Genomic DNA, 22,999 nt, shown 5'->3' with positions numbered 1-22,999 from the left:
GGACGCCGAAGTATTGCATCTTAGATCCGAAGGCGTACGAAGACGTACACCTGTCGGATCTAACCCAGAAGCCATCGTATCTTGTTTTGAGGATTCAAAACAACGATATGCGCAGGAAATTTGAAAGTACACCGGCGTATCAGTAGATACGCCGGCGTACTTCGTCTGTGGATCTGGCCCTCAAGGTTTTTCACCTTGATGCATTCTATGATGCAGTCCTACTGTTTGTGTCAATGAACGCAGCAGCAGGACTCGTGAGCACACCCACACGCGTGCCCCCATGGAAAGCGGCTCTCCGTGGGGGCACCTGATGTAGAGGAGGGGCCAGGAGTGCCACCGGGGCACCTCAGAAGAGGAGGATCTGGGCTGCTGTGTGCAAAACCTTTGCACAGAGCAGGTAAGTATAACATGTTTGCTATTTTTTTTTAAACCCATACAATCACTTTAACCACTTGCCTACTGGGCAATTTTTTCATTTTTGTACACATGTTAAAACTTGCATTTTTGTTGGTGGAAATTACTGTAAACCACCCCCAAGTATATATTTCCTGAAAGCAGAGACTCTGGAGAATAAAATGGCGGTAGTTGCAATTTTTTATGTTGCACGATATTTGCAGAGTTATTTATCAAATCAAATATTTCTATGAAGAATACACTAAAAATTATTTTTGTGCAAACTAACACAATATTATACCCAGTTTGTGGTATAATCTAAAAGATGGCATTGTTGTGTTGAGTAAATAGATACCAAACATTTCGACTCTTTAAATTGCACGCGCTCATGGAATTGCAAAAAAACTTTGGTACCAAAGTTCTCTATAGGCCTCATTTTAAAAGCCTTTAGGCCTCGTACACACGATAGGTTAACCAGAGGACAACGGTCTGGTGGACCGTTTTTATCGGTCAAAACCGATCGTGTGTGGGCCCCATAGGTTATTTATCCATAGGTTAAAAAAAAAAAAGCCAACTTGCTTTAAATTTAACCTATGGATTCCAAACCGATAGGTCAAAACCCATCGTTAGTAGGCACAACCATTGGTTAAAAATCCAGGCATGCTCAGAATCAAGTCGACGCATGCTTGGAAGCATTGAACTTCATTTTTTTCAGCACGTCGTTGTGTTTTACGTCACCGCGTTCTGACACGATCGTTTTTTTAACCGATGGTGTGTAGGCGCGACGGACCATCAGTCAGCTTCTTCGGTTAACCGATGAGAGCGGTCCTTCAGACTGTTCTTATTGGATGGACTGATCGTGTGTACGAGGCTTAACAGGTCATCAGTTTAGAGTTAACCCTTAACTATAACCCTATTGATCTTACTCTGATGTTTACGATGATACCTCACATGTGTGGCGCAATTCATATTTACATACATGTGCTCACCATACGCTGCACCTTTTATATGGGGTTTGTGCAACATTTTTAATTCATTTTTATTTATTTTATGTAATTTTATTTTTACACTTTTTTAACTTTCTGTCTTTTCACAAACGGGCTAACAGGACCCCTATTTGATAGCATGGGCAGGTGACAGGTACTCCTAATGGAGACATTAAGGGCTAGATTCACATACCTTTAGGCGGGCGTAGCGTATCTCCTATACGCTACGCCGCCGTAACTTTGAGAGGCGAGTATGGTATTCTCAAAGATTTTGCCACCGAACTTACGGTGGCGTAGCGTATTAGGGCCGGCGTAAGCCCGCCTAATTCAAATGTTGAAGCTGTGGGCGTGTTTTATGTATATTAAGTGTGACCCCACGTAAATGACGTTTCGATCGAACGGCGTATGCGCCGTCCGTGGACGTATCCCATTAAATTTGAAAAATTCAACACGGTTCCGACGTCCATACTTAACATTGGCTGCGCCATCTTTTTGTTGGTTTATCTTTATGCCTGAAAACCCCTTACATAAACGGCGTATCTTTACTGCGACGGCCCGGGCGTACATTCGTGAATAGGCGTATCTAGCTGATTTACATATTCTAGGCGTAAATCAGCGTGCACGCCCCTAGCGGCCAGCGTAAATATGCAGTTAAGATACGACGGCGTAGGAGACTTACGCCGGCCGTATCTTAGCAACATTTAAGCGTATCTCAGTTTGAGAATACGCTTAAAGTTGCGACGGCGCGGATTCGGACTTACGACGGCGTATCTACTGATACGCCCGTCGTAAGTCTACCTGAATCTGGCCCTAGGGGTCTATTAGAGCCCAGGAACCAGCACCCCTTTGAGGAACCTGTAGAAGTGAAAAGTCTGCTATCTACCGATTCTCAAGATATAGGATATAGTAACAAATCTACAGCTGTTCTTGATCAGTTAAAAATGAATACATGTGCAATCTGTTTATGATTAGTATTGCTTTTCCAGCATGGATTTTCCACCCTGGGGTCTTTTCTAGATTTAGGTGTGGCTGTGGAAAGCATTACAGCTGTGGGACACCAATGGCAAAATAACCCCACCCTTTGTTCAATCCCTAAGGAATTAGATCATCTCATGACCATGTTTTCTGTTCCTTCTATGTGGTTTTTATGATTATAGGAGATTGTGGGAGTAAATCCACTTGGAGATATTTTGTGCACAGCAGAGTGTGTAACCGGTGCTTTCCAAACCTGCCCCAAGGTCCTCCATCAGTTAATGTTTTGTGACGTTTTTTCCAAGTGCAGAGGTGGAGGAATTAACATCCCCACCATACAGTTTACTTACGCGTTTGGGATCCACAAACTACTGGCAGGACTTGAGGATTAACTTGATGGGCTAGATTCACATAGATCAGCGGATCTTTAGATCCGCGTGATCTATGTGATTTAAGATCCGCTGCCGCAAGTTTGAGAGGCAAGTGGGTAATTCACAAAACACTTACCTCCAAACTTGCGGCGGCGGATCGTAAATCCCCCGGCGGAATTCAAATTCCGCGGCTAGGGGGAGTGTACTATTTAAATCAAGCGCGTCCCCGCGCCGATTTAAATGCGCATGCGCCGTCCGCGATTTCTCCCGGCGTGCATTGCTCCACGTCAGTGGTTTCGGCGTGAGCGTAACTTGCGACGAGCGGGTTCGAGAATCGGCGTACGCAAACGACGTTAAAAAAAACAAATTCGACGCGGGAACAATGGCTATACTTAACATTGGCTGCGCCTCATAGAAGCAGGGGTAAGTATACGCCGGGAAAACCGCTACGTAAACGTCGTAACAACACTGCGTCGGGCCCGCGTACGTTCGTGAATTGGCGTATCTTGCTGATTTACATATTTTTAAATTGCAGTTAAGATCCGACGGTGTAACACAATTACACCTGTCGGATCTTAGGCAGATCTATGCGTAACTGATTCTATGAATCAGTCGCATAGATACGACGGGCCTAACTCAGAGATATGACGGTGTATCAGGAGATACACCGTCGTATCTCTTTGTGAATCTGGCCCACTGTATTACAAATGAGTTTATGCATTGCACGGTGCACCTACACAAGCACCAAAACTTAGATAACAGGTGAGCACGTTCTCTATTACTATATATAAAGAAGGATATGTTCCCTCAAGCTTAAGGCCCCGTACACACGATAGAATCCATCCGCTGAAAAATCCCAGCAAATGGGTTTCAGCGGATAGATCCTATGGTGTGTACACTCCAGCGGATCTGTTTCCGCGGATATATCTCCCCTGGGATGGATTCCAGCAGATCGAATATTTGCTGACATGCCAAACAAATCCATCTGCTGGAATCCATCCCAACGGATGGATCCGCTGGTCTGTATAGACTCACCGGATCCATCCGTCCGAAGGGATCCCCCGCATGCGTCGTAATGATTCGACGCATGCGTGGAATTCCTTATATGACAGCGTCGCGCACGTCGCCGCGTCATAATCGCGGCGACGGCGCGACACGTCATCGCCAGAGGATTTCGGCGCGGATTTCAATGCGATGGTGAGTACACTGCATCGCTTTAAAATCTGCTGAAATCCTCGAGAGGATTTATCCGCGGAAAGAAATCATGAAGGACCCCCCCCCCCAAAAGCCTGATTTTGATACTTAATTTTTTCACACTGTACAACTCTGTTTCTGATTTCACTTGAGGGGGGGGGGCTCTGCGGCGACAGTGATGGTGCCATCCTCTCCCACCACCACCTGTGCCTCTTACTAATCCCATCCCCCCACCACTGATCTCATCCCTACCTCTGTTGTAGAAGTAATAGGGGGATAGGGATGAGATCAGTGGTGGGATGAGATCAGTAAGAGGCACGGGTGGTGGTGGGAGAGGATGGAACCTCCACTGCCACCACAGCCACCCCTCCTCAAGTACCACCGCTGCCACCTCCCTCAAGTATCACCGCTTCCACCCCCCCTCAAGTACCAGCGGTACTTGGCTGCGGCAGCAGTGTTGGTGCCATCCTCTCCCACCACCACCCGTGCCTTTTAGGGATCCCATCCCCCCACCACTGATCTCATTCCTATCGCCCCTATCACCTCTGTTGTAGAAGTAATAGGGGGATAGGGATAAGATCAGTGGTGGGGGGATGGGATCAGTTAGAGGCACAGGTGGTGGTGGGATAGGATGGCACCACCACTGCCAACCCCCCTCAAGTACCACCACTGCCAACTCCCTCAAGTATCACCGCTAGCACGTATCACCGCTACCACCCCCTCAAGTACCACTGCAGCCACCCCCCTCAAGTACCAGTGGTGGTACTTGATGGGGGGGTGGCAGCGGTGGTACTTGAGGGGGGTGGCAGCGGTGGTACTTGAGGGGGGTGGCAGCAGTGGTACTTGAGGGGGGTGGCAGCAGTGGTACTTGAGGGGGTTGGCAGCAGTGGTACTTGAGGGGGGTGGCAGCAGTGGTACTTGAGGGGGGGTGGCTGCAGTGCTACTTGAGGGGGGTGGCTGCGGTGCTACTTGAGGGGGGGTGGCTGCGGTGCTATTTGAGGGGGGGTGGCTGCGGTGGCCGTGCCATCCTCTCCCACCACCACATGTGCCTCTTACTGACCCCATCCCCCACCACTGATCTCATCCCTATCCCCCTATCCTATCACCTCTGTTGTAGAAGTAATGGGGGGATAGGGATGAGATCAGTGGTGGGGGGATGGGATCAGTAAGAGGCACAGCCAGGTGGTGGAGGAGGATGGTATCAATTGCTGAGCTGAGTGATCTCTGACTGTCACTTTTGATTCACTTACCGTCAGTTATCCCCCACTTTCTGTTCTGTGGCCTGCCCTGGGTCACTCTGTCCCCTTCACTGTGCGGCTGTGCTGTGCCTTCTCCCGCCAGGATGCCTTGCCTCATGCCTGGGACACCGGGTGGGTACACGCGCGCACGCTGCTGCAGAGTCCGCCCCGCCTCCCTACATCTGTCTGTGTCTCTGGATAGGCGGAGGCGGGGGCGGGGACGGTCCACAATCTCAGTCAGTGTGAGACGCTGCCTCAGCCTCTGCATTGTTTTTCTCAGGCTCGCGGCTGAACGAACGGCATGCAGTGCGCACCGCATCAGCCAATAAACAGTGTGACAGTCAGGTGGGCCCCCCCGGACTTACAGGGCCCGGTCGCAGCTGCGACTGTTGCGACTATGAAAATTCCGCCACTGACCGGGAGTGCTAGTTGAGGGCTCAGATGAGTTCTGTGGATAGTTGTAGCTTTCAAGTGTTTTACAAACTAAAAACACTAGATAATTGTAACTGAAAGATTCAAGAATAACTAAAGGTATTTTTTTAATATATATACATATATTTAGATAGGGAGGTAAGAATTTAGGGCCACTGTTGATCTTATATTACTGTCTGTCTCCCCTCCATTAGAGAGAGTTATGCCGCGTACACACGATCATTTTTCAGCATGAAAGAAAACGTTGTTTTTCAGCATGTCTAAAAAACAACGTTTTCCCAACTTCATCATTAAAACGACGTTGCCCAGACACCATCGTTTTTAAAAAATGGCACTTTAAAGGGGAAGTTCCATTCGCCTTTGGGCTGCTTTAGCTGATTCCGTGTTAGTAAAAGAAGATTCGCGCTTTTCTGTCTGTCGCAGCGTGATGAATGTGCTTACTCCATTATGAACACTAGTTTTACCAGAACGAGCACTCCCGTCTCATAACTTGCCTCTGAGCATGCGCAGGTTTTTAACGTCGTTTTAGCCCACACACGATCCTTTTTACAACCCGAAAAACGACGTTAAAAAATGCAGCATGTTCGAAAAAAATGTGCATGGTTATTTTAAATTACGTTTTTTAAAAACAACGTTTTTTTCATGCTAAAAAATGATCGTGTGTACGCGGCATTACTCTCTAATTGTCTTGATAACCAGGAATGAAAATGAAGGCAAATGCAAAAATTTGAGTTGCCACCAGAACAGCAATAGAGGATAAATCTAATATGGACACCTTCTCCTGTGACAACCAGCAAAGAGAGCGTTTCCAATATCCTCTCTCTACCCATTTAGTCTACAGGACAGGAAGTGAAGGGACACAGATGGCAAAAAAAACACCTTATAGTGGTTTTGATCTTCTCCTAATAATGATCCAAAAAAACAGTTTTGTCTTTGGATATACTTTAAAGTAGGGATGTCCCGATACCGATACTAGTATCGGTATCGGGACCGATACCAAGCATTTCCCCGAGTACTTGTACTCGGGGGAAATGCTCCAATGCCTCAGCCGATACCTGGGCAGGCAGGGGAGTTGCAAGTCTTCTCCGTGCTATCTTTCCCCCGTGCTGTGTTGTCTTTCCCCCGTGTTCCGTGCTGTGCTCTTTCCCCCGTGTTCCGTGCTGTGCTCTTTCCCCCGTGTTCCGTGCTGTGCTCTTTCCCCCGTGTTCCGTGCTGTGCTCTTTCCCCCGTGTTCTGTGCTGTGCTCTTTCCCCCGTGTTCCGTGCTGTGCTCTTTCCCCCGTGTTCCGTGCTGTGCTCTTTCCCCCGTGTTCCGTGCTGTGCTCTTTCCCCCGTGTTCCGTGCTGTGCTCTTTCCCCCGTGTTCCGTGCTGTGCTCTTTCCCCCGTGTTCCGTGTTGTGCTCTTTCCCCCGTGTTCCGTGTTGTGCTCTTTCCCCCGTGTTCCGTGCTGTGCTCTTTCCCCCGTGTTCCGTGTTGTGCTCTTTCCCCCTTGTTCCGTGCTGTGCTCTTTCCCCCGTGTTCCGTGTTGTGCTCTTTCCCCCGTGTTCCGTGCTGTGCTCTTTCCCCCGTGTTCCGTGTTGTGCTCTTTCCCCCTTGTTCCGTGCTGTGCTCTTTCCCCCGTGTTCCGTGTTGTGCTCTTTCCCCCGTGTTCCGTGCTGTGCTCTTTCCCCCGTGTTCCGTGTTGTGCTCTTTCCCCCTTGTTCCGTGCTGTGCTCTTTCCCCCGTGTTCCGTGTTGTGCTCTTTCCCCCGTTTTTCTGTGCTGTGCTCTTTTCCCCGTGTTCCGTGCTGTGCTCTTCCCCCCCCCCCCCCGTGTTCAGTGCTGTGCTCTTCCCCCGTGTTCCGTGCTGTGCTCTCTCCCCCCTCAGTCTGTCAGGATGGAGAGCAGAGGTAGGAGCCCGGCTCCTACCTTTTCAGTTTATGAATGGAGAGGAGCTTCCCTCCATTCATTTCAGCTGAGGCTGCAGAGAAAGAGACTGGGGAATCGGTGTCCTTAGTCCCTTTCTCTGTCTTAAAGGGGAGATGTCAGAGTTCTGTTAAGACCCCTGATATCTCTCCAAAGACCCCCAACAGGGCTGATTAAAAAAAAAAAATTGCAATAAATATTTTTTTTTAAAATAAATAAAAATAAAATGTAAATAATCAAAAAAAAACACACTGACAATCCACCCCCCCCCCCCTAAAAAAATAAAAATATGTAAAAAAAAATGTAAAAAAAATTGTAAAAAATAAATAAATACACTCACCAGTGAACTAAGGGTAACTCTGAGCCTATTCCTTAAAAGAGAAGCATGGGTTCTACTAAAAAGAAAAAAAAATCTATAATATATATATATATATATATATATATATATATATATATATATAGTCAACTAGCTGGATGTAGCATCGTTCTGCCGGCTCTAAGACTGGAAACTGAGCGATCAAACACTGCTGATCGCTCAGCTCTTAATCTTCAGGCTGTCAGTTACCAGCTTTCTGCTCTGCCTCTTCAGTGCTCATTGGAGCACTAGGCTGTGAAGGGGGCAGAAGGCATCTGGATGGATCCCAACCATATGGAATCTTTTCAGAACCTGGACTGGCTCTGTGACATCAGCTTAAAATGAGTCACAGGATTTCAGAACAAACTGCACTCCTGTGATCCATAGAAGTACAGACAAAAATGCTTTGGCTATTCTTTGTCTTTAGCATTAAAATGTAACCTAAGCTCTAAAATGAACCTGCAATAATTAACCACCCCTTAAAATGTATCCCCTTAAAGCGGTAGTTCCCCCTCCAATCATTTTTACCCTTAGATTGATGCTCATTTTGTCTAGGGGAATCGGCTAGTTGTTTTAAAATTGACGCTGTACTTACCGTTGTAGAGAGCGATCTTCTCCGCCGTTTCCGTGTATGGTCTTCGGGACTGGGCGTTCCTTCTTGATTGACAGTCTTCCGACAGGCTTCTGACGGTCGCATCTATCGTGCCACGAGTAGCCGAAAGAAGCCGAACGTCGGCGCGGCTCTATACGGCGCCTGCGCACCGACGTTCGGCTACTTTCGGAAAATCGTGAGGCGATAGATGCGACCGTCGGAAGCCTGTCGGAAGACTGTCAATCAAAAAGGAACGCCCATACCCGAAGACCCATACCCGGAAGCGGCGGAGAAGATCGCTCTCTACAACGGTAAGTACAGCGTCGATTTTAAAACAACTAGCCGATTCCCCTAGACAAAATGAGCATCAATCTAAGGGTAAAACATTTTTGGAGGGGGAACTACCGCTTTAAGGTATGCTCTTACCCTCTCCCCAAAAGCCTCGTACACACGATAGGTTAACCAGAGGACAACGGTCTGAAGTTCAATGCTTCCAAGCATACGTCGACTTGATTCTGAGCATGCGTGGGTTTTTAACCGATGGTTTTGCATACTAGGCTAATGAGTGCAATATAAAAAGTACCTGGCCTTTTTCATGGAAACAACCAAACGAGATTTGTTTTTCATTGCATGACTCTCCTCGGTTATTGCAACAAAACTACAAAAACTACAATAACAACCCAAAAAATAAAAACAGGCCAATGGGAAATTCTGAAACATTGAATGAAAGTATATTTTTGTATTTCTAATGTATGAATGCAATCATTGCAGATAATGCTTAAGGTAGAACTCCAGGCTAACCACTAAATTTACAGCTGACCATCTGAAACCATTTGACATACACTGTATCCAATTTGAGTACTCTAGTGATCAACACATCTAAAGCCTCGTACACACGATAGGTTAACCAGAGGACAACGGTCTGAAGGACCGTTTTCATCGGTCAAAACCGATCGTGTGTGGGCCCCATAGGTTATTTAACCTTCGGTTAAAAAAAAAGCCAACTTGCTTTAAAATTTAACCGATGGATTGCTAACTGATAGGTCAAAACCGATCGTTAGTACGCACAACCATCGGTTAAAAATCCACGCATGCTCAGAATCAAGTCGACGCATGCTTGGAAGCATTGAACTTCGTTTTTTTCAGCACGTCGTTGTGTTTTACGTCACCGCGTTCTGACACGATCGGTTATTTAACCGATGGTGTGTAGGCGTGACGGACCATCAGTCAGCTTCATCGGTTAACCTATGACAACGGTCCTTCAGACCGTTCTCCTCTGGTTAACCTATCGTGTGTACGAGGCTTTACACACCACACTGCACAGCCAGAAAGGTGACAACCCTATTTCCTGGTTTATCTTTGCAGCTTCCGGTGACACCTCTCTGCTTCCAGCCTGCTCACTTCACCCCAAATCAGAGGTGTCACTTCTGCCCAATCAAGAAGCTGTAACCCTGAACCAGGAAATTAGAAAGTGCTTTTCCTGGCTGTGCAGTGTGGCAGAGATATGTAAATCACAAGACTAGAATTACAAATCTCATAATAACTTAAAGCGGAGGTTCACCCCTAAATTACACTTTTTCCCCTTAGATTAATGCGTTCCTTCTTGATTGACAGTCTTCCGAGAGGCTTCCGACGGTCGCATCCAACGCGTCACGATTTTCCGAAAGAAGCCGAACGTCGGTGCGCAGGCGCAGTATAGAGCCGCACCGACGTTCGGCTTCTTTCGGCTACTAGTGACGCGATGGATGCGACCGTCGGAAGCCTCTCGGAAGACTGTCAATCAAGAAGGAACGCCCACTCCCGCAGCCCATACCCGGAAGCGGCGGAGAAGATGCATCTCGAAAACGGGTAAGTACAGCTCATATTTTAACACAACTAGCCGATTCTCCTAGACCGAACGAGCATCCATCTAAGGGGATTTTTTGAATTTTTTTTCTTATGGGTGAACTCCCGCTTTAAGCAGTTTACATACGTGGATTTCAACTGCAAATATAGCTGTAGGCCTGAGTTATCGCATTATTGAAAACTGCACTGTAACATACATAATATACCTGTATTATTGTAAAAAAGAAAAAAAAAACACTGGTTAAATCTATGTTAAACAAACTGTTGGAAAATAAACCTTTGCTTCCGATAAGAATAAAGGGCCAGATTCACATAGAACTGCGGCGGCGTAACGTATCGTAGATACGTTAAGCCGCCGCAAGTTTTCATCGCAAGTGCCTGATTCACCAAGCACTTGCATGAAAACTTACGCTGGCGGCCTCCGGCGTAAGCCCGCGTAATTCAAAGGGGCGTGTTCCATTTAAATTAGGCGCGCTCCCGCGCCGGACCTACTGCGCATGCTCCGTTTTGAAATTCCCGCCGTGCTTTGCGCGAAGTGACGTCATTTTTTCGAGCGGGGGCGTGCGTAGCGTACTTTCGTATTCCCAGACGTCTTACGCAAAAAAAAAAAATTTTGAAATTTCGACGCGGGAACGACGGCCATACTTTACACAGCACATACGTGGGCTGTGTAAAGTTAGGGCAGGTAAAACGACGACTAAAATTGCGACGGGAAACTAAACTAGCGACGACGTACCGAACGCGAAAAACCGTCGTCGATCGCCGTAAAACCTCATTTGCATACCCGGCACTGGAATACGACGCAAACTCCACCCAGCGGCGGCTGTGGTATTGCATCCGAAGATCCGACAGTGTAAAACAATTACACCTGTCGGATCTAAGGGCTATCTATGCGTAACTGATTCTATGAATCAGTCGCATAGATACTCTGAGAGATACGACGGAGTATCTGAGATACTCCGTCGTATCTCTGCTGTGAATCTGGCCCAAAGAAGCTAAAGTAGCTTTAAAGTTGGTTATTTAACAATAGAACTATAGCAAATATATATTAGCATGAATGCAAGTGTACTAATTTTTCCTAAACAATGTAAATATATTTGCATAAGGTGATCATATCGGAAGGCATCCTATTGGGGAATACACAATAAGGGTATGACATGATGTGCCCGTCTTTCCCCATAGTACAAAGAAGGGCACAACCTAGAGGTATATTTCCTCTCTTATGCGTCCTTGCACTAATATTTTTATTTTTTGGGCAAACCTTTTCTTTGAAAATGGCTCACGATCAAGGCAAGGCCTTACTGCATATCGCCCGAAGAATGCCTTTCATCGCTGGGATCAAAAGGATCTTAGCGCCCAATATGGTGACCTTTCCAAACAGGTAATAATCAGAAACATCTGATAGCTTCAAGGTTGCTTCTGTCATCACAACATCTGGTCCAGAGCATTACTGCCGCTAGAATGTAGACAGAAGCATACAAGGTCCCAACACATTCAATTGTGCAGAAAACTTTTCCTTGATCATCTAGAGACGTAGATAGGAACCTTACCTCTGGCACACATCATGGTCATTGGCCATTGGCCCAACAGAGTACAGATCTTACCTAGCTGGCAGGCAGACAGCAGAGAAACAGCAGCAAGCAGCACAATGTCAGCAGCCATGTTGCTAGTATGAGAGAGCGAAAGAGAGTAAAGGAGAGATCAGCCTCACAGCTAGAACTACACACTAGAGCACGCCTACCTCATCCGTGTATGCTACACATTAACTATTGCGCTGCTGACAAATTACGTAGCTTGCTCTTTGCACTAAAGATTGATGCTATAAAAAAGAAAACATTTTAAATGTACATTGATGATGTTTTTGTATTACACCGTACATCGAAAAGCACGAGCTAGAAGAGTAGTTTGCCAAAGAGGGAATAAATATATGCAAGACATTTAAATTGAAATGATCACTCTTTTATTGGGTTATAGAAGACCGTTCAACTTTGGGGCGAATTTATGAAGCAGTGAATCTGACGTTCACCAAATATTTACTGCGGGTGAATTTTCACAGTCGCATGTATTTTAAATGACAGCGATTGATTCGCTACCAATGACTGTTGAAAGTCACATTCACTGCTTTCTAAATGTGCCCGTGCTTTTGGTAGAACGGTAAGCAGGAAAAAAGAAATTAGCATTATGCTTCAAAAATTCTGATCTGCATGCCCAGTTTGGTAGCCATGATGGTGCCACATCCCGGTAAGTAGATACAGAAAGGAGGTTTATGGAAGAGACTTTTGGAAACGCACAACTATGACAAAGATATCAAATATAATTTTATTAAAGGATAACTAAATCTTTGTTTAAAAAATAAAATATATATCTATATCTATATCTATATATATATATATATATATATATATATATATATATAGAGAGAGAGAGAGAGAGAGAGAGAGAGAGAGATCTCTATATATATATCTATATATATATATATAACAAATATGTCAGCCTTACCTCCTCTGTGCAGTTGGTTTTGCACAGAGTGGCCCCGATCCTCCTCTTCTGGGGTCCCTCAGCAGAGCTCCTGGCTCCCCCTCTTCTCGAGTGCACCCGTCGGAGAGCCGCTCTCCCTCGAGGCACCCGTGCGGGTGCCCTTCCGTGTCCTGCTGTTGCGTCTATTAACACGGACAGCAGGACTTGGCCCCGCCCCCGACTCCCGCTTCATTGGATTTGATTGACAGCAGCGGGAGCCAATGTCTGCGCTGCTATCAATCTATCCAATCAGGACCCGAGACACCGGCTAGAGCTGGTGTGCTCATTCTCAGCGCTGGAAAGGCCGGGCTCAGGTGAGTGAAAGGGGGGGGTCTGAGGGGGTTCTGCACTATAGAAGGTTTTTCATCATAATGCATAGAGTGCATTAAGGGGAAAAACCACAAGGGTTTACAACCCCTTTAAATACAATCTTAAGACACTGCTAAAATACATGCAACAGTAAATGCAAAATGTACTGTTGCATGTAGCCGGCAACACCGATCAGTGTATTGTGACAGCGAGAAAAGTTCTTCGCTGTCAGAACACAACAGCACAGCGGGAGTGATTTCCCCATCCACTTCAACTGAGTGGATGGGGGATTCAGATAATGTGATTCATGTATGGCCAGCCTTATAGTATCTCCAAGATCACCAGGACTTCTGCCAGAACTTCCAGAATCCTTACCAGCAGGGTTTTTTTTCAGCGGGAACGCGGGGGAACGCAGTTCCGGCACCTCCTGGACTGACTGTATGTAATGTCAAGGGGTGCTGGGGTGTGCTGCAGGGTATTGATGCTCACTGCTGGCGGATCTTTTCTAGCTGGAGGACATCTATATTTGCAGGGGGTCTATTGTTGCTGAGGAGGTCTAGTGTTGCTAGTGGGGGACCTATTGTTGCTGGGGGGGTCAGTTGTTTCTGAAGGAGATCTACTTTCGGGGGAGGGATCTATTGTTGATGGCTGCCAGAGAGTCTATTAATGCTGGCTGTGCGGAGATCTGTTGATGCTGCCGGGAGTCTACTGTTAGGGGGATCTATTGTTGCTGGCTGAAGGGCAAACCAAATTCCATACAATTGACTTAGCACAACAAAATTATACTTGGTACTATATTGTCTAAAAGGGGCGGTACTGGGGGGTGGGTAGGGAATGGAACCAAGGGACGTTGCTCGGAGGTGAGTAGGGGCGGAGAAAACAAGTGACTCGGAAAAGGGGAGTTCCTGCACCTATTGTCTGAGAAAAAAAGCCCTGCTTACCAGTACTTTCAATGGTACTCGAAAAATCTTTATTACAGTGATCAGGAGCTGCGCTTACCATTATATAATAAATATTAGGAAAACTCAATAAATGACTGTCATTATTGTCATATATCCAATATGTATCAGTAAAGTGCCATCAATCTCACTTAAAGAGTAAACCATTAAAGTGCATAAAGTCAAGTAAATTCCAAAGTAATTGTGCAATTACCGGTATTTATATTATGGTGAAGATGCCTTTTCCCTAGGTTCACACCTATGTATTTTTTAGTGTGTTTTGCAGTTTGCAGAAATGCACTACAGTGCATTTAACGTGGTTTTCTATGGCACACGTTCACATCAATGCATTTTGCGGCCGGTGCGTTTTTGGAAAGGGTTAGGGACTTTTTTTTCCATGTTTTGCATGCAATAGACTTCAATGGAATCGCACCAGAAAAGCAAGTGTTGTGTTTAAGATGCGATTTTTGATGTATTTTGCTGGTTTTATTTTTCTGTTTAAACACTGTATATAGCTGGTTGCTAAGGAGCGAGCCGTAAAGTCGGCCACCGCTTGCTTAACAACCAATGAGTCATCAGCTTGTCACATGTCGTCACAACGGCGAATTCTCCAGTCGACGTCCCAGATGGTCACGCCCCAGATCAGCTTTTTTTGTTTTAAGCGCGTAACCGGCGGCGAGGTACCAGAGAAAGAAGACACGTTGGAGCTAAGACAGGGGACATTTTTTATTTTTAACCACTTCAGCCCCGGAAGGATTTGCCCCCTTAAAGCGGGAGTTCACCCATTTATTTATTTTTTCCCCTTTTCCCCTTAGATTCCTGCTCGTTTTGTCTAGGGGAATCGGCTAGTTGTTTTAAAATATGATCCGTACTTACCCGTTTTCGAGATGCATCTTCTCCGTCGCTTCCGGGTATGGGTCTTCGGGGGCGGGCGTTCCTTCTTGATTGACAGTCTTCCGAGAGGCTTCCGACGGTCGCATCCATCGCGTCACTAGTAGCCGAAAGAAGCCGAACGTCGGTGCGGCTCTATACTGCGCCTGCGCACCGACGTTCGGCTTCTTTCGGAAAATCGTGACGAGATGGATGCGACCGTCGGAAGCCTCTCGGAAGACTGTCAATCAAAATAGGAACGCCCAGTCCCACAGCCCATACCCGGAAGCGGCGGAGAAGATGCATCTCGTAAACGGTAAGTACGGATCATATTTTAAAACAACAAGCCGATTCCCCTAGACAAAACGAGCATCCATCTAGGGGGAAATAGTGCCATGTTTTGCAATATGGCACTGCATCACTTTAACTGACAATTGCGCAGTCGTGCGACGCTGTACCCAAACTATTTATTTTTCCCGCAAATAGAACTTTGTTTTAGTGGTATTAGATCACCTCAGCGGGTTTTATTTTTTGCGCTATAGACAAAAAAAGAGCGATCATTTGGAAAAAATATATATATATATTTTTTACTTTTTGCTATAATAAATATCCCCCCAAAAATCCCCTCATGTTGAGGGCATGCAGCCTAGTATCGTTCAGGAGAGGGGGCCGCTCGTTCGTCCCCTCCCTTTCCTGACCTGCTCGTCTGCATGCGCAGATAAGGGTCTTGTATGAATTTTGAGGGGACCCCATGCGATTTTTAAAAAAATGTTGGCGTGGGAGGTCCCCTCCAAATCTATACTAGACCCGATGGGTCTGGTGTGGACCTGGGGGGGGGGGGACCCTACGCAATTTTGTTTTTGCCACCAATTTTGACTCAATGAAATTTCCGACCGAAGGACAACAGACCGATGGGCTATACACACGGTCGGTTTGGACCGATGAAACTGAACCTCGGTCCATTCTCATCGGATTTGTCCGACCGTGTGTACGCAGCCTAAGATGAAGATCAGATCACATTTTATGACCAATTTGTGCAGAAATCCATATCATTCCAAAAGGGTTCACATACTTTTTATTGCAACTGTATTTTCTTACTGATTCTCTAGTGTCTACACTGTAGCTTTCCTGTCTTTGTTCACCCCTTGGTAGGACAATCCTAAGGGTCACAACCTGTTACCAGCCTGCAGCAAGGGCAACTAGGCCTCCCAGCACATATTTAGGCGCTCTGATGAAGACCAGCTGGTGCTTAGACTCCACATCTTAGGTAAGCCCATGCCGTTCGCCAGGAAGTGCTGCTGTTACATAGCAAATGGTAAGGTTTCAGACAACTGCGTGCATTCCTTATGATAAATGTAGCGCCTGTGTACTTTCGTAAAGGTGCTATGCTTAAATTTAGTGGGAGAATGAGAGAGTTATGTTGCTCTCATTCTTTAATTTGACAAATTTGGCTGTCGCCAAATCTGGATTGTCCTGTGGGTCAGTCTGTGCCCCAGAGATGCAGTATTATTTGGGCGGCAGGTGGCGCCAGAGGGGTCCAGGCGGAGCCGCTTTTTCCCAGCAGCCAATTGGAGGAGTTTTCCCTCGCGGGGCATGCTGGGGAGGAGTATTTCTGTGGCGGAGGCCGTTGTTCGGGGTTCTTTGCAGGTTCCTGGTTCCAGGTGCGGCACCCACCTTTAGGGTGTGCACACATCACGGGCCCCACCACTATGGCCCACCAGGCCGGGGTTCGCATGCTACGCGAAGTTCCTGACTCTGGGCTCTTATAGCCCGGAGCAATCGATGCTGCAAAGGGGCCCCAGTGACTTACTGGGTCCCCTCTTCTATTGAGAAGATCCCAAGCTGGGTGCTGTTCGGTGGGGGATCGGTCTGAGGAGAACCCAGAGGCAGGTGATCCAACAGGGCTTGAACGAACCACCGGGGATCTGGGCACCGGACACTGACAGGTCACATTCAAGCTGTCAGTCAGTGACCCCAAAGAACATACTGGGAGGATTTGCTCTACCGTCTTAACTTCCAAGCACTAGGCCTGTGGCAGAGGTTTCATCTGGACATCCAGATCTAATTTAGAGCCAAGTCTGTGGCAGAGACTTGTTTCCTTTCCCAGAAGCTTTAAGTGGCGCTCTGGCTGCCAGGCCTGTAAGAGGGGTCTGTCCAGGGGCACTTCACCCACTCCGGCTGGAGTGGCGACGCATGTAAATACCATTGCTAAAGGGCAGGACTGCCTTTATTATCCATAGCCTGATACTGTGAAGTTGCTCTACCTTCACCATCCTATCCTGTCTACCTCAAGTTATATGTTGGTCGTGTTGGACCAGGAAAATAAAGCATTCGAAAAACGTCAACCAACGGTCCTGGACATTCTGTTATTGCTCTCAGAACTACCATCACCCCTAGACACAGTGGGGCAGATTCACGTAGGAGAGCGTATCTTTGTGCGGGCCTAGCGTATCCTATTTACGCTACGCCTCCGCAACTTAGACAGGCAAGTGCAGTATTCACAAAGTACTTGCTTCGTAAGTTGCGGTGGCGTAGCGTAAATCGGCCGGCTTAAGCCTGCGTAATTTAAATCTGGAAGAGGTGGGTGTGTTTTATTAAAATGAGCCGTGACCCCATGCAAATGAAGCGCCGATCGTACGGCGCATGCTCAGTATCACGTTGAGTTTACTCCCTAAGATACGCCGGCTCAATGCCTGTGGCGTGAACGTAACCTACGCACATCCCCATTCACGTACGACGTAAAAAGATATGCTTGTTCCGACGTCCATACTTTGCATTGGCTGTGCCTCATATATCAGGGGTAACTTTACTCCGGACGTAAGCCTAACGTAAACGGCGTAGCGGGTGCAAGTAAGTTTGTGAATCGGCGTATCTATCTAATTTACATATTCAACGTGTAAATCTACGGAAGCGCCCCTTGCGGCCAGCGTAAAGATGCACCCAAGATACAATGGCGTAGGAGACTTACGCCGCTCGTATCTTGGCCAAATTTATGCGTAACTGATTCTAAGAATCAGGCGCATAGATACGACGGGTCACATTCGGACTTACGACGGCGTACGTGGAGATATGCCGTCGTAAGTCCTTTGTGAATCTGGCCCAGTAAGAGGTAACTTAAATACGCCGATCCCAAATCTAACCAGCGGCTCCTTCGGGGGTAGCACTACATAAACATTAGGCAACCTTTCTTTCTCTGCCTTTGGAATGGGGGCTGCAGCACCTTGAGCAGTGACCTATTAATGGAAAGCAAAGGGATTGGATGTTGTGTTCTAAGCAACCCAGTCAAAGTTTTCCTCAATGAACTTCGGCAAATTGTATTTCTGGTTACCACATAGACATAAAATCATTGACAGATTGGGCATGTTTGCTAATATCATCTACTGTTTATGAACAACATCACTTTTGTTAATTATTACATTAAAATTAAACCCCATCTCCAGGATATTAGCAACCCTCACTCTCACCCCCCTTTAAAGTGGAGTTCCACCCAAAAATGGAACTTCCACTTTAAAGAAAGGTGACCCCCTGACATGCCACATTTGGCATGTCATTTTTTTGGGGGGGTAGCGGAAACCCTCTTTTTAGAGGGTTCCAGCTCCCACTTTCTCCCTAGGTCGTCTCGGCGACCGGAAGTAAGTCACCTCCCCCCTCTCCGCAATCGTCTTGGAAACGTCACAGGTCCCAGATGATTGCTCCGCCAATCACGGTGCGCAGCGGGGCTCGCACACACGCATGCCCGGCTGTGAAGCCACAGCCGGGTACCCACAGTGACAATGCCAGCACCGCAGAGAAGAGTGGGAGACGAGTGGGGCTTTGTTCCCCCGCATTGCTGGACCCTGGGACAGGTAAGTGTCCGATTATTAAAAGTCAGCAGCTGCAGTATTTAAAAAGACGAAAAAAACTATTCAAATGCACATTTTACTTACTAGAAGCCACAGTCACATAACTCTCTTATTATGTTTACTTCCTGGAGTCCTTCTTTGAGTGTCCTCATCACTGGTTGGACACATCGTGTTGGTGGAGGTGGCACTTCCAGTGGTCAGGCCTTCTCTCATATGCTGCAGAGGCAGGAGAACTCACGGGCAGAGAGGTGACCTGTGCCCAAGAAGATAATGAGCAGGGAAAAATGTCTAGTCCCCAGGATAGGAAATTAGGGCCAGATTCACATAGAACTGTGGCGGCGTAACGTATCGTAGATACGTTACACCGCCACAAATTTTCATCGCAAGTGCCTGATTCACAAAGCACTTGCAATGAAAACTTACGCTGGCGGCCTCTGGCGTAAGCCCGCGTAATTCAAAGGGGCGTGTGCCATTTAAATTAGGCGTGCTCCCTCGCCGGACCTACTGCGCATGCTCCCTTTTGAATTTCCCGCCGTGCTTTGCGCGAAGTGACGTCATTTTTGCGAACGGCGGCGTGCGTAGCGTACTTCCGTATTCCCGGACAACTTACGCAAGAAGGAAACATTTTCAAATTTCGACGCGGGAACGACGGCCATACTTTATACAGCACATACGTGTGCTGTGTAAAGTTAGGGCACCAAAAACGACGACTAACTTTGCGACGGGAAACTAGACTAGCAGCGAAGTAGCGAACGCGAAAAACCGTCGTGGATCGGCGTAACTACTAATTTGCATACACGACGCTGGTTTACGACGCAAACTCCCCCCAGCGGCGGCTGAGGTATTGCATCCTAAGATCCGACAGTGTAAAACAATTACACCTGTCGGATCTTAGAGCTATCTATGCGTAACTGATTCTATGAATCAGTCGCATAGATACTCTGAGAGATACGACGGAGTATCTGAGATACTCCGTCGTATCTCGGCTGTGAATCTGGGCCTTAGTATGGTTCATAGAGGAAACTGTGAGTTTGATCTATTACAAAGCACTGCAGGATGGCATAGGAAGAGTTATTTGGAATCAAGACAGAAAAGTAAGGTCAATGATGCACAATGCACTTTAATTACAGTTTGCCTGATTTTGGGTTAAAAATCATTTTTCAGATGTCTCATGCTTTTGGTGGAAGGAAAACCAGCGATTGTTTTGTCTGTTTACTGGTTCCCCTGGGCTGCTGGCAGCTTATCATGCCCACTGCCTGGAATAGCTATAGTTAAGTCTTTGGATACAGCTAAATATTTTATCATCTTGGACATGGCATCATGCATACTGCATAAAAATTCCAAGCGTTTGCGCAGGAAGAGTTGACATCACTGAGAACAGTTTGGTGTCTAGGAGATGATAAATCCAGGCTTGATGATGGATAAAAATGAAGTGAAATTGAAAGTCCCTTCTCAAAAACAATTTACTGCAGCCCAGACTATCACAGGAACCATACAAATGAAATATCACATACACTATCACCCAGGGGCAGCATCCAACTTGCTTAAACCAGCAGCTGCAGTGAACTCTAGATCATGTTGATGATATAGACAAAAAGTGCAGAGCTGGCAGTAGTAATACACATCACCTTGACTGCAGGAAGAGTGAAGCACAGAAATAAGTACTTTAGTAAGGCTCAGTTTCCTTTTCCGTTAAAGAAACACACCTAAAACATGGGTCTGTCTTTTAAAGAACAGCTTCTAACTATAAAATGCCGTGACTATACAATGCGCCAGGGTTGTTGCTAGGATTCCCAAAGACGCGTGTGATCCTAGGTACCCCGCATAGGGAACAGTTTAAGGGAGTTGTAAAGGAAAACATTTTTTTGCCTAAAATTAATGTCTGCAAGGTAGACAGACAGAATAGTGTAATGATTTTGTTAAAAAACGAGTAAATACCTATTAAATTCCTTTCTGTTCTCTCATTCACTTCCTGGTTTGCATCGTTCGTTCATGTAAGAACTACGTTTCCCAGTATGAATTGCGGCACTCCCAGTAATTCACACCTCCTTGAGGTCTCTAACACGTAGAGAGCGTCCTGCCGCACAGATGTAGTTCCCAGGAGGGGGCGAGCACGTTACTGACCACCGCAGTAAAGCCTCCCTTCACGGTGGTCAGTAAAATCAGACAAGCAGGAAGTGAACAGAACAGAGAAGAAATAGAGCAACTTCTGAGCAAAAACGAACAATGAGGAAGTGAAAAGAGGAATGTCTGCAGGTAAAGGATGCTTATTATGAAAAAAAAAATGTTCCTTTACAACCCCTTTAACCACTTGACACCCGCCCTCCGTCAAATGACGGCGGGCGGAATGCTCTATTGTTCTGACAGGACGTCATATGACGTCCTGTCATTTAAAGCCTCTAGGGCGCGCGCGCACCCGTCACGTCACTGGGAACACAGTGCGCGTGCCCGGCGGCCGCGATGGCCGCCGGGCACCCGCGATTGGCCAGTAACTGAGCAGGGACGTGGAGCTCTGTGTGTAAACACAGAGCTCCACGTCCTGTCAGGGAGAGAGGAGACCGATCTGTGTCTCTTGTACATAGGGACACAGATCGGTCACCTCCCCCAGTCACCCCCCCCCCCCCACAGTTAGAACACACCCAGGATACACATTTAACCCCTTCCCACCCCCTAGTGGTTAACCCCTTCCCTGCCAGTCACATTTATATAGTAATCAATGTATAAATGTGAATGGTCCCAAAAATGTGTCAAAAGTGTCCGATGTGTCCGCTATAATGTCGCGGTCCCGAAAAAAAAACGCAGATCGCCGCCATTCCTAGTAAAGAAAAAATAAATGTCCCCTATTTTGTAGGCAATATAACTTTTGCGCAAACCAGGTTATTGCGAATTAATTTTTTTACCAAAAATATGTACAATAATACGTTTTGGCCTAAACTGAGAAAAAATATATATATTTTTTTTAAAAATTGGATATTTATTACAGCAAAAAGTAAAAAAATATTGTGTTTTTTTTTCAAAATTGACGCTATTTTTTGTTTATAGCCCAAAAAAATAAAAACTGCACAGGCGATCAAATACCACCAAAAGAAAGCTCTATTTGTGGGGAAAAAAGGACGTCAATTTTGTTTGGGAGCCACGTCGCACGACCGCGCAATTGTCAGTTAAAGCGACGCAGTGCCGGAAGCTAAAATCTCGTCTGGGCAGGAAGGGGGTGTATGTGCACAGTAGGCAAGTGGTTAAGCATGTGTGATGTACCATAGCAAATGGAGTACCTGGTGAAAATATACATGTGGTTTTAAGCACGGGGGGAAATGCTTGAATTACTGAACTGAACATGCTTTCGTTAATTTATTCTTATAATACAGTTGTTGTACTGTAACCCTAAAAGATTCTGCTATATAGAGAGAATGCCACGTTAAATAGACCATCCTGTGTTGCAATCGGCAGCAGTAACACCATCACAAAGTAACAGCCATAGTCGGTGATCCCAGATACCCAAACATAGCAATATCACTAAGTGGTATCTGATACATATAGCCGGATTCAGAAAGACTTACGCCGGCGTATCTAATGATCCATGGATGCTGTATTCTTGTACTAAGATACGCCTGAATTTTGGCAGCATACGACTGACGTAAGTCTCCTACGCCGTCGTATCTTCAGCGCATATTTACGCTGGCCACAACGGGCGATTCCATTGATTTACGCGTTGAATATGCAAATGAGCGAGATATGCCGATTCACGAACGTACTTGCGCCCGTCGCAGTAAGCTACGCCGTTTACGTAAGGCGTAGATCCGGCGTAAAGATAAACCACCAAAAAGCTGGTCTAAGTCATTTAGGGTATGGACGTCGGAATTGCCATCGGATTTTACGTCGTTTACGTAAGTCGTACGTGAATGGGGCTGGGCGTAGGTTACGTTCACGTCGAACGCATTGAGCCGTCGTATCTTAGGGAGTATATGCAACGTGATTCTGAGCATGTGCGCACATGCGCCGTTAGTTCGGCACTTCATTTACATGGGGTCACGATTCATTTCAATACAACACGCCCACTACATGCCTACTTTAAATTAGGCGGGCTTACGCCAGCCCATTTACGCTACGCCGCCGTAACTTAGGGAGCAAGTGCTTTGTGAATACTGGCCTTGCCTCTCTATTTTACGTTGGCATAGCGCATATGAGCTGTGCTATGCCCGCTTAAACATACGCCACTCTACCTGAATCCGGGCCATAATTCTT

At 46.6% G+C, this 22,999-nt stretch overlaps 1 protein-coding gene across 2 annotated transcripts in view; it reads right to left on the bottom strand.

The window, feature by feature from the left end:
* The window catches only part of LOC120919183 (microsomal glutathione S-transferase 2-like), a 44,674-nt gene extending 32,683 nt beyond the window's left edge, over positions 1-11,991 (bottom strand). Inside the window, exon 1 of one of the 2 annotated variants that reach the window (XM_040331219.1) lies at positions 11,832-11,991. In XM_040331219.1, coding sequence (XP_040187153.1) covers positions 11,832-11,943 — 112 coding nt within the window. In that variant the 5' untranslated portion in view covers positions 11,944-11,991. The remainder of the gene's footprint in view (positions 1-11,831) is intronic. The other variant, XM_040331226.1, reaches the window with a different exon arrangement.
* Between the last annotated feature and the right edge of the window lie 11,008 nt (positions 11,992-22,999).

Source organism: Rana temporaria, chromosome 1, assembly GCF_905171775.1.
Source record: "Rana temporaria chromosome 1, aRanTem1.1, whole genome shotgun sequence".
In the NCBI taxonomy this organism is placed as follows: Eukaryota; Metazoa; Chordata; class Amphibia; order Anura; family Ranidae; genus Rana; species Rana temporaria.
Note: the sequence above shows the minus strand (reverse complement) of the source record. Positions and strands in the feature narration are given on the sequence as shown.